The sequence below is a fragment of the Neopelma chrysocephalum genome, unplaced genomic scaffold (genome assembly GCF_003984885.1).
Source record: "Neopelma chrysocephalum unplaced genomic scaffold, ASM398488v2 Primary Assembly neopelma1_59, whole genome shotgun sequence".
In the NCBI taxonomy this organism is placed as follows: Eukaryota; Metazoa; Chordata; class Aves; order Passeriformes; family Pipridae; genus Neopelma; species Neopelma chrysocephalum.
The window spans coordinates 5,544,549-5,561,335 of NW_020897714.1; the positions used below are offsets into that span (position 1 = coordinate 5,544,549).

Below are 16,787 nucleotides of genomic sequence, written 5' to 3' on the forward strand. Positions count from 1 at the left end.
ACATTTCTGGTAAATCTGATTATTTACAGAATTCCCCTGAGTGCAAAGTTCTCACAGCTTTTAATTAAAAAAAAAAAAAAAAGAGACAACTAAAATTCCATGGAGATTCTCTCTATAATGTTATCTCACCAATCTTGTCTACTGCTAAGCAATGACAGTATAAATGATCTTTATAACAGGCAAATGAAAAAGGCTCCCCCTAGCCCTAAAGTTCATAATTATGAGATAAAAGGGGAGAAAAAAAGTCCTAGATGAAACAACAGGCAAGTAACACTTCTACTTTTTGATTCCTTTTACTGTATTTTAGATGATATATCAGGCAGACATCTGGGTATATCATACTAACAGCAGGGTACAGGACAACTCAAGCTGTGAGTTGCCAGCACGGAGAGGATGGCTGACTGCACTGAAGCATATCACATAACTCAAGGACAGAGCTGAATACAGACCCTTTGCTGAGGAACAGAATTATCAAAGGAAACAGTGAAAGAATAATAGAGAAAACAAGGAAAATAATTTATGCATAGAGAAAGAGGTGTTAAATGTAGAATTTCAGTAATGGGTCAGCAGTGACTTTGATGAAAGCTTTTCCATTTGTTATGTTTCATATCCAGCTGGAGTGATAACCATGATCAGCCTGAGTAATGAAAGTCAATGCACTGATAACAAACCGATTTCAGCAGTTTGCAGTCATTAGAGATTGACATGAAATGATGCTGTTGGAAGGTCAAATGTATTTTAAGATAGGAGCTCTGAGGAAGGGTAAAGAAGTGAGGTAATGCATAGAGCCACTGTGTATAAATCCGGAATGGGAGTTTAAATGAGAGATTAAAACCAGAGGCTGAAAACCAAACATATTGGCAGCCACAGAGTTTCAGTGGTCAGTGTACTGCATTTTTATAAATATTTGCCTAGTTACAAAACTAGATTTAAAGTCCATTTGGCTTATCCAAATATTCTTGTGTTGGTTTTTGGCAAGTAACTATTAAAGCAAAATAATTTATTTACCAAACCCTGACAGATTATAAATATCAGAAGAACTTGTGAAACAAAAATAAAAAGAGATGATGAAATAAATTAACTTCTTCAAAATTCTCTGTGGGTGTAGTCTTCCTCAAAAGAGTTATCAGAAGCAGAAGGGGCAATTTTGTTTCGGTTTTAGTCTTCACTTGCCATTTTCAGACTGGCCAGGTACTCCATTTTTTAAATTGCAGCCCTACAACATTCACTCGATGCTCTTGAGACTGATTCCACTGATGATTAGTGGAAATAATGGCACTATGTCTCACAGTAACCCCTTCCCACGGACCACAACTGCACGAGTCAGCATTGTGCTGAGCAAAGCTTGGGAGCTCACACCAGAGAATGTGAACTGTTCTCCAAAGCATCGTCTCTTATTAAAATAATTTGCTCAGTTAAGGACAGATGTATAAGCAGCTCAATTTCTAGTTTCTCTAAAGACTGTATTTATCAAGTGATTTCTTGTCAAAACAACAAAAGGGATGCTTGGTTTGCTGATAATAATACTAAATGTCATTGGCTCACTCTCCTTCCTTATACACAGAAAGTATTTTATCTGTATAGGACAATCTTTCTAAATGCAGAGAAATCTATCAATAGATTTCTATACTCATAATTGCTCTTTGTAGAAAATTGGTTCTCATTTTAAAAACTTGTTTAGTTATTGAGGTACATGGGGGAAGTTTTATGCTTTTATCAATATTTCATGTTTTGTTTCTTTTTTTTTAAAGTACATGGGTCCTCATTATCACTTGTCTCCAGCACATCCTCTCTCTACTCTACGGTGAGTATTGACATTGTAGAAAAAAGTTCTGCCTGCCTTCGTTCTTTTTCATTGTTCATGACAATTTCAATACTTTGAGATTTGGAAGAATTTTAAAACTTTACCTCAATAGAGTAGGAATGTTTATTTTCAAATTTGTATTATTGCATGCTATTTTAGAAAACATTATTTTCATCTTTTTCTGTTTATTGCTTGTAACAGTTTAAAATCGCCTAGTATACATTTTGAAAGCTCAAAAGAAGATAATGGTCTGCGAGTGACTCTGTAAGGGAGGTCCTTATGCTATTGTAGTTCATAATTTTGAGTGATTTTGCTTCATTTCAGCTAGTTTTCTGATTGCACAATTTACAAAGTAATTAAATCCTAGCACTGTTTGAGGTATGCTTCTTGAAAACTGCAAGATTGCTTTAGGGTAAGGGAGATACAATTTGCAGTTTAAATGTCTACTGATCTTTCTTGCAAATGACAGCATTTGGATGTTATTTACAAAGAGAAGAGTAACTTTAAAAATTTTAATCTTAATTAATTAGACTAATTAGATTTGCTTCTAGCTCCAAAAGTTGTTCTGGGTTTGATTTTTTTTCTCTATTTTTTTGTTTTAATATGTTTTTTTGTTATCTTATGGAGGTGTTATATATTTTGCATAATTTATTGCTTCAGTTGTTCTACTAATGAGAAATCATCCATATGGGAGCAGTTTAACATGCTTGGACATTCCCTTGAGGATACACAACTGTTGCTTTGCAACCTATTTGCTAACTACAATTACATGCTGCAGTAACCCCTTTTCAGAGGAGAGCAACCCACTTAACTGCTTTCATCCCATGCATTCGAGAAAAGCTTGTGCCCTCTCCATATTTCCAGGTGCCTCTCTGAGTTGTGTTTAGTTAGAAAAAGGTTCATACAAAGGCATATCTAAAACATCAAGAACACATGCATTAGGTTTGTCCAGGCCTTAAACTGCAAGTTGCAAGTAATTCTAGTCCAGACCAGTCCCTAATTACTTGGGGGGGAAGAGGAGGTAGAGGTTGGGGATGTAGAATGTATATGCAGACTGGTTGCACATGAGGTATGACTAACATTCAGAGTAAAGCTTCTCACTTATGTGTTGGTGGTTGAAAAATATTTAGAACTATTTTACTGTCTATGAGACACTACGATCAGTTTGCATGGGAAGTGGCATTCAAAATTATAATTCACGATTTGATGTCAAATTTTAGAAGAATGTTGTGAAAATGATAGATGGTAAAAATTGCATTATAGAGTGACACAGGATGCTTTCAGCACCCAGTTAGTAAGTGTCAGATATCTGTGCTCTGATGTTGTCTAATGTAACAAGACTTTACTAGTACTTACTTACTTCAGTATTACAGAATATCTTGGAAATATTAACTAAACCCAATGATAGTAAAGGACAGTATTTTTCCTGCAAAATAAACTTTAAACTGTTTACCTAGGTTCATCCTATACATTTCTTCTGAAATTTCTGACTGTGAATTCACATTGTAGCTGAACCCCGCTCCTTAAGTAATGGATTATGTAGGCAAGATAATGGAAGTTGCAGAAAAATCTGTAAAGGGCCAGAAAGGAATTGGTATGACAAAATTACTAGGATTGAATTTAGGGATGATTTTTGAACTGAATTTCTTCTACCTTATCCCTCTGTGAAAAAAACTTAAACTTTTAGCAATAAGTCAGAAGATGAAGCACAAGTGGAGTATAGAAACATGAAAGGTTGACAATCAATATCATATCAGCTGAATGCAGAGAGCAATGGGATAGCTTCACAAGGTTATGGTACATATAAGTTGTTTTCAGCTATTACTAGATTCAAGGAGGAGTACAAGAGCTTTTTTACCTTTCTTAAGCAGGCCAAAATCACTGAGCAGGAATTCCAAAGCAGCTGCCTTTTCATAAGTATCTCAATCAAACCTATTTGTCAGATTTCTCGAGCATTGTCTTAAGCCTTGGTGCTAGCAGTTCTCTGCAGCCTAATCAATGGTGAGTTTCAGATGAAGTACTACATAAATATCAAGATCGTTATGTATTATTACCAAAGGATAGTTGAAAATCTTTAAGTTACTCTATGAAGAATGTTTCTTTGGAAATTAGAATATGATATTCAGAAGAGACATTTCATGATTTACTACCATTGAAATGAGTAAGTCCAGTGACACAGAAGTTCTGCATTCTCTACTGTTTCCTGTATGTATTGGCTTTCTTCTTTACTTGCATTTGGGTTTTCAGAACTTAACTTGCATAAAATCTGGAAACCTAGCTTGTAGAGATATGCATGTACAGAGACAGCCATTTTGTTTCACTCAAAAATATGCCATGTAAGCAGACTTAGCAGACTGATTCAGTTTGGCAGTGAATACATCTAGTGTTCTGAGAAATTGAACAAATTGTGATAGGTTGTCTCCAGTTTTAATCTCCTACTCAGTAGGGGAGACACTTAAATTTTCACATATTTAGTTGACTCCCTAGGCTTCATTGATTGTGCTAAGCCATGCTCAAAGGAGATGTGTGAGGACATGTCATTTGTATGTTAATATTCTAAGATTTTGAAAATAGAAAAAATAATCTGTACAAGGATGGGGTGCATGCATATGATGGAGGAGTAGAGGGAGAAAAATAATTGTTTCCTTTTAGAGCCTTTTGAAGCAATGGCCAAGTCCTCAGTTACAATGGTGTCAGCATGAACTTAAGTAAAAACTGCTCAGATATATTTGGTTGTTAGATTTTGTTTTTAAGTTGATAGTATCCCCAGAATCCTCTTCTTTCTTTTTCAATTACCTTATACTGCCACAAAAGCCGACTTGTGGTAGCTACCTCTCTGAACTCAGGAAGCAAGGCAATGCTTCTTTGAGCAGTGAGGGAGTCCTCTGGTAACAACATGGGGCACTGCCTTCATCAACAGGTTTGGTAGTCTAAGGACAACACCACATCCCCATATGGCAGTTTTAGGAAAAGGTCATCAACCTCAATTTTTTTTATGGTCATCCTCAATCCCTTTGTGACTTTCCACACACTGCTTGTTTGAAGAAACAGTAATGGGAATAGAATTCTTTTTTTTTCTGTAGGCAGATCTCCTTTTTGCAAACATAGATCAGAAAGTTAGTGTGTCACAGTATGAGCATCATGTCAGTTCTGGTAAATAAAACTATCATTATACTAAATCATCCTTATGTAGTGATGTACCAGGTATTATAGTAGTTTCAGTCAAAAGCTGTTGCAAAGGTTAATATCATAGCATCACAGTCTGTTTAGTGACTGTTAACTGGTAAGCATGTATGGAAAGAGGCATTTTTCAGAAGTCTTCTCCCCTTACACCAGGAAAAGCAATAAAACATTTCTATAATAAATCATTAAAATTTTAATGGCAAAAAATATATGCCTAATACAGGCCTAAAATCAGCTATATTAATTTGTAATAACACAGACTGCCCAATGTTAGAGAATCTTCTTCAGAAACATTACCATGGGTTTTCTCAGTGTTTCTAGTGTTATTTATAAATAATTCTTCTAGCTACATTTTCCTTTTACTGCTCACTACTCTTCCAGAACTTGGGCTACCTCAGACTATGGGGTGGATCAATTTCCAGTACATTAACTGATTCTTATTTTGTGTTGTGAAAGTGTTCCTTTCTCAAGGCACTCCATTCCTTTCCATTAGAATCCCACTAAAGCAAGATTTCTCTGTCCACCAAATGTTACCTAAGTAGGACAAATCCCATGCTTAGAAATTGAATGACTTTCAAAGGTTTGCCTTGCAATGGTTTAGTTTCTTGCCTTGTTGAAGGCAAGAAAAGGCAAGAAAAGGCCTTGAAAGAAAAGGCTACTGAGTAAATAGCTTCATTATATGACACAATACCTTACAATATGGAAAATATTTAAAATTGTTAAATAATATTAGCAAGTTTAAGTTAAAACTTTAACATACCTTCATAGCTCTTAATATTTTGGTCAGTATTTTGTATGGAAGAAATTACTTTAAACTGCAAGTACCTCTCACCTTCCCCCATGTATGTTTTACAGGTGCGCTGACAACTTTTCTTGGCAGAGATTAGTTATTATTATATCAGGAATATTGCTTGGTATGCAGTAAAACAAATATAATTCTAAGAGCCCTAATAATCATTGAGGTGTAAAAGTTTGCTTATATCAGACTAAGGTCCGTGCAGTGAAAGCATAGTACATTTTCTTTTGTATCTTAGAAATATAGCTGCAATTTCTGCAGTTCTGGTCCTATTCGCCCTTTATCCACTGTTTCATGTTGTTAGTATGCTGACATACTCTTTGGGGTTTCAGTTGGAGCCTTGCCAAGTAAGTTGAAAGGAATTCCATTTATTGTTTTTACTGGATACCTTCCTTAAATGTAATGGATTCATGAAGCTATTCATTTCACTTCAGTGTAGCTGGCTCTTATTTTCTATTACCCCGATTATGTTGCACACTGATTCTAAGCCATTTCTTCTTTGTTTTCTTCCAGGCAGAAGAAAAAGCACATTCAGAGGTAAGAACTTTTCTTCATTTTTATATTTATGCATTGCATTATATTATTTTATAGTTTATTGTTTGCTTGCTATGGCTAAACTGCCTAGTCAGTGGGAAAAATACACTCTGTGTCTTTGCATCCCCTTTTAAGAAGTATAAATAAAAACCTGGTGCAGCTTTTAGTGTACTAGGCAGCGTTTTCTTAACATTGTGCTGAAGAAAACCTCCTGGCTGCCATTCTGGAAAGAAAAAAAGAATCAATGAGAATTGGGCGTTGAGTTGAGGAGTTGTGATAGGTCTGATTTCAGACTTAATACCACTCTGTGCTGGTTCTTAAGGACTGTGCAATTCAAGGTAATGTGCTGCCTTTCGGGAGAAAAATACTTCAAATGATTGCTTTGAACTTCTCTCCCTTACATTTTGCATTATATTAAATTTCTGAAAGTGACCACTTTGATGGATTTCAGAGCAATGCAGATTGATTTCAGATATAAATCAAATTTGACATGGAAAATAGCTTATTTCTCCTCACAGTGTAACAGAATGGGTGACAAGCCTGGGTCAGCAGCTGGATACAATTACAGCCTTTCTCAAAATGAAGTCCTGGTTGTATTAAAAGGGCACCAAGGAGTAGCAGCAATAAAATACGGCACCAAGGGGTGCACTTCACTTCATAGAGCTACATGCCTTCCAACTCCTGCATTTTTGCTGCTCCTATTTTTACTGTTCTAGATATTTCAAGATACTTTGAGGAATTTGAACAAATAAACATATTCTTCCTCCTTGGTGCAGTATATTTCAATATAATTTCTACCTGAATTATCTAAGCTCACTTCTCTTAAAATTAAAACAAAGAAGCTAAAGAGGCATGCCATAGCTCAGTAGTGTAAATTACAATTTCTCATTTTATTGCCCTCTATATACGGCCGTATACAGAGGTGAAACAACATTTCTTTATTGTGTGTTTCAACATGATGTTTTCTCAGTATCTGAGTCTTCTTGTGATGCTCGCTCTTACAGGAGATATTGAACAGCACTTCATGAGACCTACCTTTGCATAGCTGCAGGAATATGATGAAAGTGTAGTTTAAGCAGGAACATCAAATAATTGCACTTGAAAACTGAAAACTTGGAAAAAGAAAAGAGTCAGCCCAGGATGGAGAACAGCTCGATAATCTGTCTCCTTTGCACTGAGCCAGTGTAAATGACCTAGCTATTTTTGTATTGTGGAAGTACAGGAACTTGTTCATTCTTAAAGCTTGTGCAATATTCCTTGTTGGTTTTCATGGGAGTCATAAAACTAAAGTACTGCAATAGTCTTTAGTAGTGACTGTTATATGTTCCCTTTCCTAGGCTAGCTTCACACATTTTGCTTCTCTAGTCTGGAATAATTTCTTTTATGTCTGAATACGAAAGGGTTTTCAGAGTGAATCCCATGCTATGCTTAAGTTCAGTACAATACCCAGAAATCCCAGTAACATCTCAAACAGGGTTAAAAGAGCTTAAAATTATATGCAAGCTTCATGCTAGATATCTATCCCAGCTGCAATGTAAACAGGATGTAAATGTAAATCTCTTAAAGATTCTGTTTTTCCTTAAAGGATACAGGAATCTTGAACTAAGTTTATTTTCATGTCAACACACACATTTAAAGTGACATTTATTTTTGTAAATTGTCAAGCAAGTTTTTAAATACTATATAAGGTTTAAAGAGGCTGCATGTTTGAAGTTCAGGGACTGTAGCAAGCATTGTGTTAAAGAAAAAAAATACTACTTTACCTCACCTAATTTTAGACATCCACGAAGCAAAAATCTGTGTCTGAGATAGCTATCAAAGCCTTCTTCATGACAGGCAGTGGGGGAGTACTTTTTGTCACTTTACCTTAGTCTAATGTAGACATTTAACATATGTTGGTTGCATCATGTCTGCAGTCAGGCACAGTGAACCTCACCCAAATGCATTCATGTTTCAAAATCTCAGGCCACATCCAGGGCTGCTCTCCTTGATTGCATGAAAGATGTGTTTGGAATTTATGGGATTGGGTAAAAAAGCATGACATTTCACTTGCAAACAGAGGATTGTACATATGAGGTAATTAAGCATTTGCCCATATGTGCTCCCTTAACTGAAATCCTAGCTCATACACTGGTTAAGTACAAAAAAGTAGTTGCAGCAACACTAAGAATCAACTTAATTATTTTGTTTTTCTGAATATTTTTGAGACTAAAATGAGAAACTAAGATGCTGTAAACTTATTTGTGATCTCAAAAAAACATACCAAAATAACCACAACAAAAGGAAATTGCTGAAATACTGACAGCAATCTGTTGTTTTTCTAGCAAATTCAGAAACTGCGGAGAGAGTTGGTTGCATCACAAGAGAAAGTTGCTACGCTTACTTCTCAACTTTCAGCAAATGTGAGTAGTTTTGCTTGTGATCATAAACAGTATCAAAGAACCCAGTATGAGACTGGTTAATAGCTGTTACTCAACATGTAGTCTGTGAGACTCTTACTATTTGTTTATTTTGGTGTTTTTCAAATTAATTACTTCATTAAATGTTTGTGTTGCCCCAGCTTCCAGGAGAAGAAATCCGTTTCCAAAAGAAGCAGAAAGTGGCAGTGGAAATGGAAAGGAGAGGTTCCACACTTTGGGTGTGACAATAGTCCTTTCCTGTTAAGTTTCACTCTTTTCTCAGAATCGGTTATAAAAAAAGGCCAAAAGTAAGAAGAGACAGCCGAAGAAGGGGCATGATTTGCATATTCTGATAAAATTCATTAGAGTTCCATTTCACAAAGATAAAGTTTGCAAAATGCAGACAGGTGTGAAGGGAAGCACAGTATACAAGTGTATCTAGAATTCACATGCTGCAACAACAGTGCTGATATATGACTAATGAAAACCGAACTATTTCAGAGATATTCCTTGGTGTTCCTTCCAATTGCCATATACTGGTAATATGAGTTATTGAACATGTTATCTGAAAGTAATACCCCATATGGAATGACAGCTACAATCCTGTCTGGGTACTGTGGTTTCAGGTGAAGTTACTGGATAGTTACTGAACAATGTCATATTGATTTTTAAACGCAAATCGGGATATAATTATAGTTACTGCTGCCAAGGAAAGCTGAGATGCAGTTGCAAGAGAGCATCATTTTGCAATTCAAAAAAGCAGTTTCCTGACGTCTTGGGCAACCCAAAGAGTGCATTTCTTTGAAATGTTGGTGTCCTGAGTGTTTAGATCTATGAATACTGCCATAATTTTAAAGAAATTATTTCAGTTGGTGAAGTAGCACTGTGTTCATATTGTGAGAAAATAATCTCCAGCTTTGTGGAAGCTGCTTGTGTTCTTAGGACTGCCACACATGAAAACATGAAAGAGCTATGCTTAGCACTTCTTTCTCTGTTCAGGCGGCTGCAGAACATCTGTGGGTATTTGTACATCTGTAGCAGTGGACATTGCCAGACTCTTCTGAGTACTGAGAATGAACTAGTGAAGCAGATGATATGGGACATTGTGATGTTTGTAAATTCAAAATCTGGATTTTGAGTTGGGTTATTCATTTGAGAATGTATAGCTAGAATAGCCAGCATATCTAATGGGTATAGGGTTCCTTAACTCATATATGTTAGACATTGACCTTCATCTTTGCCAGGTTGGGCAGTTCTTCATTCACCCATCCTGAGAGCAACAAACCAAAACCAACACTGAGAGGTCAGAAGAGCTAAGACAGTCAGTATGCCTCAGGTAGTTGTGTTTACTAATGAGCCTGTTGCTCTCTGCAGGGCGCTTTTCTTTCCACCAAGAATGCAGGGGTGCAGCAGCTCTGCATGGAAGTGAGGAGCACAGGGAAGTGGGCTGGGCTTGTGACACTGCACAGTCACAGACTTTCCCATCTCCACTCTGAGTTCCCTGGTGTTACCCAGAGGAATCACAGAATCAACTGGGTTGGAAAAGACCTCTGAGATCATCAAGTCCAACCCCTGATCCAACGCTACCGTAGTTACTAGACCATGGCACTAAGTGCCACATCCAGTCTCATCTTAAAAACCTCTAGGGATGGTTGTAGTGGGTTTCTGTGGCTGGGTTTTGGTAGTAGGGGGTGGCTTCTGCTAGAAGCTGCTAGAAGCTTCCCCTGTTCCATGGAGCCAATGCCAGCTGGCTCCAGGACGGAATTCCTGCCACTGGCCAAAGCCGAGCCAATTAGGAGTAATAGTAACACCTCTGTGACAACATATTTAAGAAAAAGAAGATTGTTGCACAGAAGAAATTCCAGCCAGGGAAGAGTGGAGTGAGAACATGGGAATAACAACATAGACACCAAGATCAGTGAAGAAGGAGGGGGAGGACATGCTCCAGGCACCAGACCTGTGGCCCCTGCAGCCCATGGTGCAGACCATGGTGGAGCAGCTGTGCCCCTGCAGCCCATGGAGGACCATTGGGGTGCAGAGACCCACCTGCAGCCCACGGAGGAGCCCATGCTGGAGCAGGTAGATGCATGAAAGAAGCTGTGACCCCAGGGGAGGCTCAGGATGGAGCAGGGTCCTGCCAGAGACCTGCGGCCCGTGGAGAGGGAAGCCCACACTGCAGCAGGTTTTTCCCGGGTAGGACTTGTGGCACCTGTGGGGGACCCACATTGGTACGGCTCATTCATGAAGTACTGCACCCCATGGAGGAGTGACCCACGGGACAGCAGTTTGGGAAGAACTGCTCCCTGAGGGATGGACTCACATTGGAGAGGTCCATCAAGGACTGTCTCCTGTGGGAGGGACCCCACGGGAGCAGGGGAAGGACTCCTCTCTCTGAGCAGCGGCAGAAACAACTGACCGTAACCCCCATTCCCCATCCCCCTGCACTGCTAGGGGGGAGGAGGGAGAACATGGAAGGCAGGAGGGGTGGGGGGAAGGTGTTTTTAAGACTGTTATATTTCTCACTCTTTGGCTCTTTTCCGGTTAGTAATAAATATAAGTACTATCCCCACTTTGAGTCTGTTATGTCTGTGAAGGTAGTCAGTCACTGACATCTCCCAACTCTTATCTCTACTCATGAATTCTTAGCTGTTTTTTTTCTCTGTCCTCTGTCCAGTTGCAGAGGGAGAGAGAGAGCGGCTTTAGTAGGTACCTGATATCTGACCAGGGTCAACCCACTACAATGGTGAATCCACCACCTCCCTGGGCAGCCCATTCCGATGTCTGATTACTCTCCCTGTAAAAAATTTCTTCCAATATCCAACCTAAACCTCCCTTGGCAGAGCTTAAGACCATGCCCTCTTGTCCTACTGCTGGTTGCCTGGGAGAAGAGACTGATGCCCACCTGGCTACAACCTCCTTTCAGGTAGTTGTAGAGAGTGATGAGGAGTTATCTTGATTCTAGCAAGCCCCTGATCTAGTGAAAGACATGTCTGCCTACAGCTAGGAGTTGGACTAAATGATCATTAAAAGTCCCTCTCAACCTAAACCGTTCCATGATTCTGAGCAGAGGTGTTACATCAGTAAAACTAAATCGTTTTCCTGCGGTAGGCTTGTGTTCAGTGTCTGTTCCAGGTGATAATTCAGGCTCTTGGTACCATTTCTCACTTTACTCTACAGACAGTAAAGCAGTTTGTCCATTTACTGTAATTACAGAATTGATATTTAAATGCCAGTAATTGTATACTTTTCATACAAAAACTATGAGAGTAATTAACAAATATTGATTTGACAAACATGAAAAACCCACATGGGCCTCTAATTTTCATGAACTTGTACTGCCTTAGAAATGCTTTCCTTGCATGTATTCATTTATTATTTATCTTCTGGTCTGAGACATACTTCACCAGTCCCTGCATTTTAAAGGAAAAATAGTCCTAATGACAAAATCTGGAATTTATTCTCAGAGAAGAAATCAAATCAATAAATTGATAATAGTACTAAGGCTCTCATTTTGAGTCACATTTGCACATTGGTGGGCTAAAACATTAAGTTTAATGCAGAAAAGTTTGATCACAGCCTGTCTTCTTTGTAGATTCATCCATCTCTGGCAGGCAGAGTACTGTATGAACAGAGTATCTTCTGTGGTGCCTTTGCTAACCAGAAAAATACACTGTCCCTTCTGATGCCTTTGCTGTAATTGCATTTATCTTAGCATTAGTCCTGAGCTCCTCCTAATTTCCATACCTGTCTGAAAATAGGCAGTGCTTTTTCCTTGCTGTGGTCTGGAGAAGGAAACTATTAAGAGCCAGAAATCTTGTTCCCTCACTGTTCATCTCAAGTGTGAATTTGTTGTTACCATTTCCCTTTGTAGAACTGAGCAAAAGTATTGTACAAGAGTGAAAAAAAGAGCATCTTAATTATCTCATTTGAACACTATTTGTGCCTTTCTTTGCTTCTCCTGGAAGACTGTTGGTAACATTAGTACATATGTCATTAAAAGACTGGCAGATTGAAATTTTACCTACTTCATCAAGCCTTTGCTTAATATATTATTTTATACTAAAGTATGTCATTTGGAAGTTACAGCATTTCTCAGGCATTTTTGGAAAGTCTGCCAAAATTTTTCTTATTTGGTTTCATTTATTGTTCAGGTTTTGTTGGCTGGACTCAAGTACTATGCTTGATTTCAGCAGTTTATTTCATTTGATTAACTCCAAAGTGTTTTGCCTGCATATGATTAAATTCAAACAGGACCCAGCTGTTGTTTGGATGCTTAATTTACAGATTTTTTTCTGAGATTCTGGTTTTATCCCTGGTGCCTGTCTCAATGTGGCTGAAGGGCAAATCTCTGTACTAATTAAGGAAGGGCCTGTTTTCAGAGCAGAAAGTGTCCAACCAGCAGACTTCCTACATGACTGACAAGGGCTCAAATTCCAGCGAGCAGCCCGAACCAGCCTGTTCAGAGGGACTTTGATCGGTGCTTTGTACTGTATAAAGCTGAAGGCTGCATGCTTACAAACTGTAGTAGAACCAGGATGCCGATAGAAAGTGGAAGGGATTCGCTGGCTAATACTCTTGTTTGGCCAACTCTGAACCGCTATCCTACAGCCAAGCAACAAGATAATAGCAGGCAGCGAACAGGAAAGATCACCAGATATACAGTTGCTGCTTGCAATCAGCTCGATCCCTTCTGGTCTTTCACACTTCCTTTCATTCAGCCATGTCAGGTGGGAGGAACTTTATTTATTTACTTTTGTTTTATAAATCTGAACACCCCAGGTCAAATCATAAAGTGTGTCAGAAGATAGATGTTTCATATGCCAATGTCACATTCAAGATAGGCTGTAAACCTAAGAGCTGAGGTATTTGGGGTTTGCCTGGCTAGGATCATTTACTAGGAAGGAAATGTCTAAAATCAAATCTGTCATCTTAGCACTGAAGTCATTCCCTGTGCATACATCTCTTTGACTATTTCTAATGGGAATTTCACATGTTAATAGAAGTCAAAATTAATTCATACGTGGAAGATCTACAGATTAAGAGCTGTACATCATGCATCATCTATATATCTAATATGTATATCATATTATGATGGATATATTGCTGTAGGCATACTTCCAGTAATATCCAGTTACTTAATTCTAATTCCAGAATATTTATTTCCGAGTGCAAATACTGCATTGAATTTTGAAGACATATTTTTATTTTAGAATGAGCATTATTTAAAGTACATTCAGTATTCAGGCTACTTTTTGAGGTATTCCAATGATGTATGTACTCCATGAATGAAACTACTGAACCTAACATAAGAGATTTCTGAGGTGTGAGAGACTGTAACTTTATATATATATATAAAAATTCCTAAATATTTTTATGAGAATACAAGAATAGAACTTTTTAGATAAATTAACTAATCCCCAGAAACTGAAGATTAGCAATGCAATGAAAATAAATGACCATATTTGTAAGTGTAAATAGGTTTCTAATTAGAATTTTTAATTTCTGGCGAGTATTATTAAAGACACAGGTACTTCTTTCTATTTGCTTCAATTATTTTCTGAATTATTTTACATTCAGATGTTTAAATGCAAAGCCTGACCTCGAATAGGAATATATACATACACATATGTTTTATGCATACTTCAATACATATATAAATATAATGATAATCTAGTTTTTTTCAAACTAACTTTTCTTATTTTGTTGTGTAGTATTTCTTTGGGGGAAAATTAATACTTTGTGTTTCATAGAAGAGTATTCTGTTGAAATAAACATTTAAAGGAATGAACAATGCAGTGAAAGTTTTTTTCTTGAATAGTCTTTGGTTGATGGGACTTAGAATTATGTTTCTTTATTATAAGCAAATAAGGACACAATAATCTATTTCTCAAATAAGTTTGGAGGGATCCATCATCCTGATCCAATTACATTTATGGTGCAAAAAATTCACTATGATACTCAAAGAAGGTAATATACTCTGTCACAGTCTGAATTTTAGTAAGAACCCGTAGTCATGACATGGCTGTCTTTCTCTAAAGGCTGTCAGAATAACTTAGCAGTTTTGGTGACCTTTGATGGCATTTTTAATGATGCTTTTTAGTACTTAATTTTTCCTGTAAGTTCCTTGTGGTTTATTCATGTACAATATTGGATGAAGTTGTAGCTGTGAAATAGGAAAATACTTTGCACAAATATGTGTAGTTTGGTACCAAAGGACTCTGGTTATTACAGTCTAATTGTGAGAAACGGACAAAAGCAATGCTTAATTAAACAAATTATTCCTCTTTGCAAGCTTTCGGTCCCCACTGTAATTCTCATGGTAAAGCAAAACCATGGGCTGTCAGCCAAGCTATAGATTTTCTTATGAGACAGGGAACAGTGAGCTCCATTAGTTTCCTGTTAAACACATGTAGTGAAGAGATATTTGGCTCTTATTCTTTAGTAGTTCATCTATTTTGTCTCTAAATGTGTTCTGGGTCAGTGGTCATCATCTTTGGAAATAAACCACCATAGATTGGTCTAGATATTTTTAATATGTAGCTAATTATTAAAGTGAAAAGGAAGTTTAGAAACTAGTTACTTTTTTCTTCTCAGAGGAATGGAATAGAATACTAAAATCAATCAAAGGATGTAGTGTTGATCAATGGTTTCAGAGGTGCATTTGACGCGTATTCCACGTTCATTTTATCTAAAATTGTAACTTCAAGAATATAACCTAAGTTATAAATGTTAAAATACACAATTTGCTAATTAATCCTTAAGAAATTGCATATGAATCTCATCTCATGTTTATAAAAAGTTAGTACTTTACCAAAAGAATTATCCCTAAGGCATCCCTGCAGATGCAGAAAGCAAGTGGATTGACCACTATAACCATAAGTAACTAAATACATAATTTACAAATAATATAGTTTACAAGGAGGAAACTTTTCATAAATTTAATAGAATAAAATAAGGAGCTTTCAAGATACTAAAATGTTTATAGCACTCTAAAATTATTTACAAAACATAAAAGCCACCTATCAGTTAATAGCTCTGAAGGGGAGAAGCAGAAGTAGGCCACTATTATATATATGTTAGTCTTTTTTTCTATTTGAGGGATAGTATACAGAACAAGGTGGCAAGAAGCTCTTTCCTTTCTCCTCAAATACAGAACAAAATCATTTTTGGACCATGTCTTTTCCTGATTATACCTCAGATTCAGTACAACCACATACACTCAAACAATTTAAACTATGTTTGTAAAAGCATGCAAATCTGCAACTGAAAAATTTGCCAGGCACTGTGTATGCCTGTACTGCTATAATAAAAAATAAATTTCCTCAGTGAGGAAGCTCAGTTAATCCATTTCTGCATATAAATATGTTAGGTTTGAGATATATTTCCAAGTGCCAAGTTTGAAAACTTTACCTGTTACCACTTTTAAGATGTCAAAGAGAAAATAAGTATTTCTTTCTGCTTTTTATATTTGGTATTGTGAGACAAATGGAATTTTATGGAATTTCATGAAAATTAAATCTCTACTTTCCCTTGGCAGTACAAGCTGGCTTAGATTGTTGGTTTCTTTATGACCACTTGCCCTTCTTTACCTACAAAGCTTGATGTCAGTTAGAAACAATGAAGAGTTGATGTATGCTTTGTATAAATTTTGCTTGTATCAAATGTAGGATGCTGGCTGTTTGAAAAAAAAAAGACAGCTTTAATTTTTTTAAATCTTTTGATCTTTTCAACTATATTGCTTTTCTTATTGAGAAGTAGAACATCCAGTTTTCAAGATTGTCTTTTATATATACACTTCCACACATAATAAATGTTACATTTGTTTTACATAAGTTTTTCATTACTTTTATATACACAACACACAGAGATTATAATCAATATAAGATTAATAGACTAAGCAATGACCTTTTATAAAACTAACTGTGATATTTTTTGTTTGAGACTCAGGATTTCTCTGGAGGGTTTTATTTGTGAAGGTAAAATTTACCTTTCAAGATTTGAATTCCCATTTTGAAATGTCCAGTAATTGAAAATAATTGCTCCTCGACTTCTATTTGGGAGCAGACTCCTT

At 36.8% G+C, this 16,787-nt stretch overlaps 1 protein-coding gene across 7 annotated transcripts in view; it reads left to right on the forward strand.

Moving 5' to 3' along the window:
* The window catches only part of NAV3 (neuron navigator 3), a 415,221-nt gene that overhangs the window by 367,869 nt on the left and 30,565 nt on the right, over positions 1-16,787 (forward strand). For all 7 annotated transcript variants that reach the window (XM_027679763.1, XM_027679765.1, XM_027679760.1 and 4 more), the window contains 3 exons: positions 1,752-1,804; positions 6,297-6,320; positions 8,642-8,719. In XM_027679763.1, coding sequence (XP_027535564.1) covers positions 1,752-1,804; positions 6,297-6,320; positions 8,642-8,719 — 155 coding nt within the window. The remainder of the gene's footprint in view (positions 1-1,751; positions 1,805-6,296; positions 6,321-8,641; positions 8,720-16,787) is intronic.